Below are 9,470 nucleotides of genomic sequence, written 5' to 3' on the forward strand. Positions count from 1 at the left end.
GTGGTGAGGTGTGGGGGGAGGGGAGACATTCTATAATCCTATGATTTTGTTCATTCTTTTAGTGAGTCTTTGCCTTTGTGCTTTGAGCTTACAAGTTCTTCTCAGTTGTTTTTATTAACCCCTTTAGAGTGGGACAGGTGGCTATAGTGGGCTTTACTTGGGTATTTTCCTTTCCCTAGTCAGTTAGGGTCTGACAAATCCCCAGCATCTTAGGCTCTGGTCAGATAATTTCTCCTGTGCGCAGATCTTCTCAAAAAGAAAAGAATCCTCTGGTGTATTTCAAAATGGTACCTTTTGCCCTGCTTTTGCCAGAAGCACAGGAGAATTTTTCTCAGATATTTACTGTGAGCACCTGGTGGAACTCCAGGATGTAAAACTCACAGAAGTGTTGGGGCCTCTACGTTGACTGGGTCACCCTGGACTTTTTATCTCTCAGAGTTGTCTACACTGAGCTTCCAGCAGTTCCACAATTTCAGTTCAGGTTGCCATGCCCTGGGACTGGTTCCCAAAGACGTTTCTGCTCCAGTACAAAATTGTGATTCTCTGTATTTGCTTTTGTGTCTCTACAACTTTGGGTGCAGTGGTTTGCTCTGTGAAGAGCTGCTGATTTTCAGTTTGTTCAGCTTTTTACTTGTTAGAATGGAGTGGTGACTTCCAAGCTTCTTACCAGACTGGAAACTGGAAGTCTATTTATTTGTTATTGTTGTTTTACTCTATTTTGTCTCTGTTGTTCAGCTGAGTAATTTCTGTTATTCTATCTTTTAGTTCACTGATTTCTCTGTCCTCTTTATTCTGCTGTTGAGCCCATCCACTGAGCTTTTAATTTTGGTTATTACATTTTTCAACTATAAAATTCCATTTGATTCTCCTTTTTATCTTTAATTTTTTTGCTGAGATCCTCTATTTCTTTGCTGAGGCTTTCTATTTTTTCATTTGGTTCAAACGTTTGTACTTTCTTGTTGAAGCATCTTTCCATGGCTTCTTTTAAATCTTTGGCACATAATTCTAGTATTTCTCTTATCTTGGTATTGGCATATATATTTTCTTTCTTTTTTTTTTAAATTGACTTTTGAGAACTTTGTGGTTCTTGGTATGATAAGTAATTTTCCATTGAGACCTGGACATTTTTGTATTATGTTCTGAGAGTTTGGATCTTATTTAAACTTCTGTTTTAGCTGGTTTTTCCTGACACCACTCTGGCAAAGGAAAGCATCCCTACCGTGTTACTGCCTGATGTAGGTAGACTTGACCTCCTTGACACCTGATGGGCAGGGGCTCCTTGTTACTCCTGGGTCAAGATGGGAGTTCTGCTTTCCATGCAGTCTCCTCTGGTCCTTAATACACACACTTAAAAAATTACTTTTCATATATTGCACTGTTATGGGCTTCTTCTCAATACAGGGAAAGACTGGAGTTGCTGCCCAAAGAATTGGACGTCATTTAGTTCTAACTGCTATTTTATTTCTACTGAACAAAATATTTGGGATGAGAGTGAGAAGAGATGCTCAAGAATGGAAGCTCACCTGCTGGTGATCAACACCAAGGATGAGCAGGTACTTTCTAATTGATAATGGAATCAGGAGTGTTGCCTGGCTTTTTAACATCTTTCTTGGCTAAGAAGGAGATTTTTATTGTCTTGGGATATTGGTGCTGTGGCAGAAGGCTTAAGAAAATAGTTAGAAAAGGCTACCTAAGGTTTTACATTCCACGCCTTCTTCCTGCTTCTATAAAACTAACCTCCCCCCAAATAAATTGGGGCATTGAAAATATAATAAGTAGGGGTTGAGTGGAAGGCTGAAAATATTTCAGCCTGAAATATCAGTTTATTATTTCAACACGTAAATGTTTTATAAATTATTAACTAACAGAGAAGGGGTATCAAGTCCAATTGGGAAATGAAGTTCCATCATGAAGAGTCACAATCACCAATCAGAAATGATTGTTAACAATCTGAAGTTGTTAAAAGGAAAATTATTTAATCTGCAAAATATTTCTCATCTACGACTTTGAAGAACACCCTCTCTTAGGGAAGAAGTGAAGGGAAGAGAGTCTGAGATGAGAATTCATTATGATCATGAATAGAATTTGCCTCCATATGTATCAAACATTGGTATGTTCTGAACATTTGTGTCCTGCCACCCCAATTCATATGTTGAAATCCTAACCTCCAAAGATGATAATATTAGGAAGTGGGGCTTTTGGGAGCTGCATAGGCCATGAGGATGAAGCCTTCATTGATGGGATTAATGTTTTTAAAAAAGAGATTCTACAGAGCAACGTCGCCCCTTCTACCACGTGAGCACACAGTGAGAAAGCACTGGTTAGGAACCAGGAGGAAGGCCCTCATCCTACCATGCTGGTTCCCTGACCTGGGATTTCTAGCCTCCAGAACTGTGAGAAACAAATTTCTGTTATTTATAAGCAACTCAGTCTGTGGTATTTTGTTACAGCAGCCTGAACAGACTAAGACCAACATCATGCTCACAAGTGATATCTTTGATCCTGCTCTGCTTAGCCAGAAAAAACCTAGGCTCCTCTGCAGGGCCCCCATGTGGCTCTTCCTGGATCCTCTCCTTTTCTTCTCTTCTCCCTAAAGCCAGGAACTCAGTTCAACCTGACTGTTCTAAAGGCTATACCTCCTTCCTTTTCTTCCCTTAGGATATCATCACCCGGAAACTGAAACTAAATTCTGTTTATTATGTGGGGCTGTCAGACCCAGAGGGGAAAAGACATTGGCAATGGGTCGATCAGACACCATACAATGAAAGTGCCACGTGAGTATAGAATTAGATAAAGGAACCCTGGGTCCTGCAGCATACAGGGGTTTTAGGGTGTTCCAATGATCAGTTATTAAAATACAATAGCTCATGCTGTATACCTGAAACTAACACAACATTGTAAATCAACTATACTTCAATAAAAGAAAAAAGCTCACTCTTCTTTTAACTCTTGGGCACTAGGTTAAATAATTTTCCTTATTATCTCACTCAATCATCATAATAACTCTATGAGGCACACATTATTATTTTTCTACTACAGAGATGAAGAAACTGAATTTAAAGAGTTTAGATAACTCAGTGGTTATCCAGCAGTGGTAACAGTGGTCCTCAAACCCAGGTCTGTTTGATATCAAAGTTGGGGCTTTCAACCACTACACTATCTCTCTAAATGTAACAACAATTGATGTCAATTAAGATCATAACCAATTATTGAGATTTAATATCTCTCATACAGCAAATAAGTTAAATTCTGATAGTCTTATGATATCTCATATTTATGAAGTTATTTTAAAACTCGTAAGTACTTTAGTACATTATAGTACATTACCACCTTTGATCCTAATATCACTGTGTGAAATATATAGGGATATTAATCTAGTCTCTGCGAATCTGTGAAATTAAATTACTTGTCCAAGGTAACAGGCATAGTAGCAGATTCGGAGATTTTAACTAGTTCTTCAGACTCCAAAAGCAGTGCATAATAAAAGAAACAAACTATATTGATACTTGAGACCAGTGTGAAGTCTTTTACATCATTTAAGGGAGACTGTGGACTGACAGTTTCCTGGAAACAGGATATAAAATGGACAAACAGAAGGGAGACTGGAACATCTGCTGGGAGAATGTTTAATGCAATAAGATGACACAATACTGGGTGATGTAAGGACAATTTTCAAGGGAAATACCAGAGACACAGATGGAGGGAAAACTCCATGAGAAGTGGGAAGGAATGATTTGGGCATATCTGACTTTGACTTCCACACAGTTCAATCCCAGCCCCCTCTCTTACTGTCTCTTTTCAAAGCACTGTTTAAAGAAACATTCTCATTCTTTTTTTCCCTTTCTGACACTCAGATTCTGGCACAGGGGTGAACCCAATAATCCTAATGAGCGTTGCGTTGTGCTAAATGATCGTTCAGGAAAATGGGGCTGGAATGATGTTCCTTGTAATGACCATCACAAGTCTATTTGCAAGATGATGAAGATCTACTTATGAATGGAACATTCTCCATGACCGTGAGGTTGAATTGGTATCCACCATCACAGAGATAGCTAATATGTTCTTTTTTTTAAAAATTTAATTTTATTTACTTTTTATACAGCAGGTTCTTATTAGTTATCTATTTTATACATGTTAGTGTATATATGTCAATCCCAATCTCCCAGTTCATCCCACCCCCCCCAGCACTTCCCCCCTTGGTGTCCATACGTTTGTTCTCTACATCTGTGTCTCTATTTCTGCCCAGCAAACCGGTTCATCTGTACCCTTTTTCTAGGTTTCACATATATGTGTTAATATACGATATTTGTTTTTCTCTTAGAGATAGCTAATATGTTCTTGTTATTCATGTGTAAGTCTTTTATAAGGGATCTTCATAGAATTTTTCAGTAGGCTGTCACCTATTCCATTTACGATAGAGCCAGTGCACACATTCATTCATTTGTTCATTCATGAAATTTTAGGGGAGCAAAAGTTGCCACCCCAAAATGTCTTTTTGGGAAGTGCATAGTTTCAAGCTGAAAACAATCAAGGCCCAAAAGACTCAAGAAAAAACTTTCACCTTCCCCCTAGCTGCCTAAAGAATGGAGATATAGGATCAGTTCTAGGAAGTGATCACCATAGATCACTATAGTATGAACTAGGTATATAGACAGGGAGGAGCCTGGCAAAGTCTGTTTGTTAAAATTCCTCTCTGTGTCCCATTGTCTCTGCAGGGTCCAGCAAACATTTGTTTATCAAGCTTTTGCTTTTCCATCTCCATGTCAGTTGCCTTCTTCTCCTTTGAGGTCCTAAACCACTACTCCCAACATTCTCTTTTGTCTTTAGCTGCATAAGGTATTTAAGGTGAGGACTTTGGCCATTTGGATGAGTTACTCAGTTTTCCTGGGTCTCTCCCATGTATACATGTTATTAAACTTTGTTTGATTTTTTTCCTGTTAGTCTGGCTCATGTCAATTTTACTTCTTAGGCCAGCCAGAAGAACCTAGAAAGGGTAGAGGAGAATTTCTTTCTACCAGACAAAATGAACATATATTGACCATTTTCCATGTGCAGAGACTATATTGGACAGCCCCTTTGCAGACAAATGGAGGGGGCATGAGCCTCATCTCCTAATTTTTGTCTGATTGCTAAGGGGTTAGATACGGATATAGTTATATGTTGTGGTTCCTCCATCTGTCTGGATTTTTCTCTGTATGGATTGGTCAACAGCAAAATAATCCCAACCATTACTTTTTATTTCTCTCAGACAGATTTATTACCTTTAACTAAAAGCATATTTTGTAAAGGTGGAATGTAATACACGTCAGTGAACGATAAATTCCAGCTTTGATCCAGTAGATGCTTTGGGCTTCTTAACATTCTCTGTTTAGTCTTGGGCTGTCATTTAACACCAGGGTACAAGCAAAGGGAAATCAGAGGTTGAGCACTGGAGGTTTAGAATTAGAGAATCAGAACTGGAAGTTGTTACTGGTGAGTTGACATAGACATATTCATCAGGTATTTTGATAATTTTTTCCTTTGGTTAAATTTTACAGTTTCTAGGTATGTATTTCCACTCAAAATGGCCCCTGATATATTTATATTCCTTTCTTTACTATAGTTATTATAGATCATTTTTTTCTACTACAATATATCATATTTACACTAAAGTGTGTTATCCATTGCGTTAGTACGGTAATTATAATCGATCATGATAAAGCCGACTCTAGCCATGGCTACCCCAGTGTGACCTCCTGAGATGATGCCTTGATTATCTTGATGCAAATGAGTAATTATATTTGCCACTTATTTCCTGATTATATCTACAGATGAGTTATTTTTATACAGGTCTGATCTTATCCATTGTATGTAGAATATACCAGTTTACCTCCCAATTAATAATGCCCATATCCATTCCAAGTATCAGCTTTATTACCGGTCAACTTGGCTCTCAGAACATGGCTCAGGATGATGTTACCATGCCTTTTCCAGATTCCTGGGCAGCAATACCATAGAAATGAATGTCGCTTCCACAAGACTCTTAGGCAAGCAAAGCTTTTTATTAAAAGAGAGAGCTTAATAAAAAGAAAGCTTTTTATTAAAAGAGAGATGGAAAAAAAAAAAAGTGCCAGCTCCCTGAGTAGTAGGGGGTGAGTTGCTTTCATAACAAAAGGGAGGGTTTGTCCCATGATCACTGATAATTTACAGAAATTGTCAAACTTCTTTAATCAGCAGCAGGTGGCTCCATGGTGGCTGTCAGGCATAGGGAGAGCTTCTGGAGGGGAAAGGAATGCATGAGAATTTTCTGCAAGAAGGCACAGGTACAGATAAGGTTAAAATTTATAGTTGAAATTCTTGTCTTGTGGCAACTAGGTATACTTGTTAGTGTAACAGAGGTGAAGTCAATCTTTTATTCGTGCAAGCCTGTTTTTGTTTTGTTTTGTTTTGTTTTTTTCTCTGGGACTCAGGCCCTCAGGGTTTTTGTTCTTTAGCTTCCAAGGACTGTTTTGCCCAAGGCTGTTACCCGGTCCTTTTCCAAAATGGCTGTACTGTTGTCTTCCTGTTTCAAGGAGACTGCCCCTACTCTAAAGTATAGTCCTGGTAACTTAGTATGTGGAAAGTTGGGTGAGTTGAATTCAGAATCATGGTCTGACTCACACTATGTCTTGTGAAAAAGGCCCAGGGAAGGCAAAGTGCATGTTTGTAGTGGTCTTTATGGCTTTACTGCTTCCAAGTAAAGAAATCCAAATAGATGTCAGACTCTTGCTATTTCAAGAACTAAATATTTCCTCCTCTGCTTTTATGAAGAAACTTATGAGAGGTAAAAAGAGAGCAGAAGTTTCTTTGTATTTCTATGAGATGTTGGAATTTTCCCTTTTTTGGTATTTGGCAGGAATATGGTGCATGGGGGTGGTGAGGAATAATTTACTCTCCCTGACCTATGGTTTTCTTGTCACACTGGGGTTTTTTTTTTTTTGTCAAACAGCTGTGGAGCTGGCCCTTCTGGGAGGAAAACATAATTCTATCAGGATTGTCTTCCTCCTGACTTGGAGGCATTCCAACAGCAACTACTGGAGTTTTAAAGGATACCTTCCTGGAAGCCTTTGCCTTCAGAATGCTCTGAAATGAACAAAACAGATGGATGTTAATTAAATTAACTCCACATCTGTCTGGCATAAGAGACTGCAAATTTACTCCCTAAATATATCCAACTTAATATTATGGTACTTGGGTTGTTCAATACAACTAATTTAAATTACAGATAAGCTTACAGGATAAAATTATGTTGTATAATACCATGTCAGCAAATAAAAATGCTCAATTTTTATTTTTTAAATCTTATTTTTATTTTTAAAAATTTTTTATGGGGTAGAGTTGTTTTACAACGTTGTGTTAGTTTCTACTGTACAGCGAGGTGGAGTTCCCTGTGCTATACAGCAGGTTCTCATTAGTTATCTATTTTATACACATATATATATATATATATATATATATATATATATATATATACACAAAAATGCTCAATTTTTAAACGATATCCTCTCAAACTATTATGACAATGAAAATGAAAAATAAAAGTTCAAACACAAATTTCCCATTTTGATTGAAGTTAAAAAATAACTGTATCTTCTCCATTTTTTCCCCACCCAGTCCCAGTGTTGAGCTATTCAGATGCAGGGGTGAAGTCAGAGTTTCTTCAGTAGGCTTGTGCTCTGCCTAGACCTGTTGTCTTCAAACTGTTTTGCTTGCCAAGCCCCTGAAAGGATTTTGAAATGAGGTTATTACATCTAGAGGGGTAGAAAGGGGTTTGTGATTAAGATGAGGCACATATAAGGCACCTGGGGTAGCTGGTAAAATTCTATATCTTGACCTAAGTGGGAGTTACAAGGATGTTCAACTTTCAATAATTCGTTAATGTATACATGGTTTTTATACAGTTTTCTGTCTGTAATATGTTGGGCATAAAAAGATTTAAAATAAAAAATAAATTTGTAAATGTAAAAAAAAAGTTATGTACCCCCTTATACAATTTAATTGGATGTCTATATTTTTGCATCATGTTATAGAAGCAAAGGCTTTAATTTCTGGAACATTGTTAATATCAACATTAAAAAACCTACTACATCTTTAAAAAATATATATCTACTAGTGTCTAAATGGCATTACACAGTGTTACCCCCACTCCCATCATGCATTAAAAAAAAGAGTAACATATATTATTTAAGTCAGATGTTTTTACATCATTCTTTTTCCCCCTTGAACAAATAGTTAATCACACTTCCCCCATCTGCCAAAATATGTAGATAAGTGTACATTAATATTTTTATTTTTTACTTTGTTCAGAAGTCTATTCAAAATTATTAATTATTTAGAAAATCACATCACCAATGACAATTGTAGTATGTGGTATCAGTCTGTATTTATAGTTGTCATATTCATGGTGATCCACGTATAGGTCCAAACATTTTGACTGCTTCAAGTAGTCATGCCCCAGTTACATTAATATTTTTATATCCTGTGGAACACTAGGCTTTAAGTGTTATGAATTTCTTCTGTTCAAAAACATCACAAATGTACTATAAAACTTGATAAATTACTACTAATAAAGTAAAATCCCATTGGAAGCCCATCTCTTAGATGAATGGGACTTAAATGTGCAATCAGATGTATCTACTATTAATAACATCATTACTAGAATGAGATAGAATTCAACATCAATTGTATTCCTATTTTTCACTTTAACGACACAGACTGATAAGTGTTACTAATCTAGATAAGTATATAGGCATAGAATGTGCTTTGTTAGAATCTCAATTTTTTGAAAAATTTCAGTTATTTGCCAAAAATCCTACCGTGTTCTAGTATCAAAAAATTATTTGTAATGGTCTGCTAAATGACCATTTGATTAGGTTATTTTTCAATGTTGTTGCATGTAAAGAATAATAAATGGAATAATTTGCAAAGCCTTGCTATTTCTCAGTCAGTAGTCATTTGCTTTCTCAGTTTCTGGGTAGTACACCAAAAAGGCTTTAAGAAGTCTTATCAAATGACTATTAATTACACCTGTTTTTCAATACTTACAAAGCATTTTAATCAGCCCATTATTCTCAGAACAATTGGGAAAATAAAATATTATTCAAATCAATATACCTTTTTGACAGTTCTTCCACTCATCACAGCTTTCAATATTTTTGTCAATCTTGGAGCTGGAGATTTAGCATATTCAACATATGAAAAATGTTTGCTGTGTGTAACTTAATTGGCAAAGCCAATCCCTACCATCAAAACAGTCAGTCAAATTAGACTTTTTAAATTAAAAGAATATGTTGGGCTTCCCTGGTGGCGCAGTGGTTGAGAATCTGCCTGCCAATGCAGGGGACACGGGTTCGAGCCCTGGTCTGGGAAGATCCCACATGCCGCGGATCAGCTGGACCCGTGAGCCACAATTACTGAGGCTGCGCATCTGGAGCCTGTGCTCTGCAACAAGA

At 37.0% G+C, this 9,470-nt stretch overlaps 1 protein-coding gene and 1 long non-coding RNA gene across 4 annotated transcripts in view; both read left to right on the forward strand.

The window, feature by feature from the left end:
- LOC309640895 (C-type lectin domain family 4 member A-like) overlaps window positions 1–6,053 on the forward strand; it is a 38,113-nt gene extending 32,060 nt beyond the window's left edge. For all 3 annotated transcript variants that reach the window (XM_082420374.1, XM_082420373.1, XM_082420375.1), the window contains 3 exons: window positions 1,402–1,553; window positions 2,659–2,774; window positions 3,855–6,053. In XM_082420374.1, the coding sequence (XP_082276500.1) occupies window positions 1,402–1,553; window positions 2,659–2,774; window positions 3,855–3,996 (410 nt within the window). In that variant the 3' untranslated portion in view covers window positions 3,997–6,053. The remainder of the gene's footprint in view (window positions 1–1,401; window positions 1,554–2,658; window positions 2,775–3,854) is intronic.
- Window positions 6,054–6,100: 47 nt separating this feature from the next.
- On the forward strand, window positions 6,101–8,864 carry LOC309641277. The gene is made up of 2 exons (XR_014252590.1): window positions 6,101–6,302; window positions 6,968–8,864. It is a non-coding gene; the product is annotated as an uncharacterized lncRNA (long non-coding RNA).
- The last annotated feature ends 606 nt before the right edge of the window (window positions 8,865–9,470 follow it).

The sequence above is a fragment of the Balaenoptera physalus genome (assembly GCF_965194825.1).
Source record: "Balaenoptera physalus genome assembly, chromosome: 13".
NCBI lineage: Eukaryota > Metazoa > Chordata > Mammalia > Artiodactyla > Balaenopteridae > Balaenoptera > Balaenoptera physalus.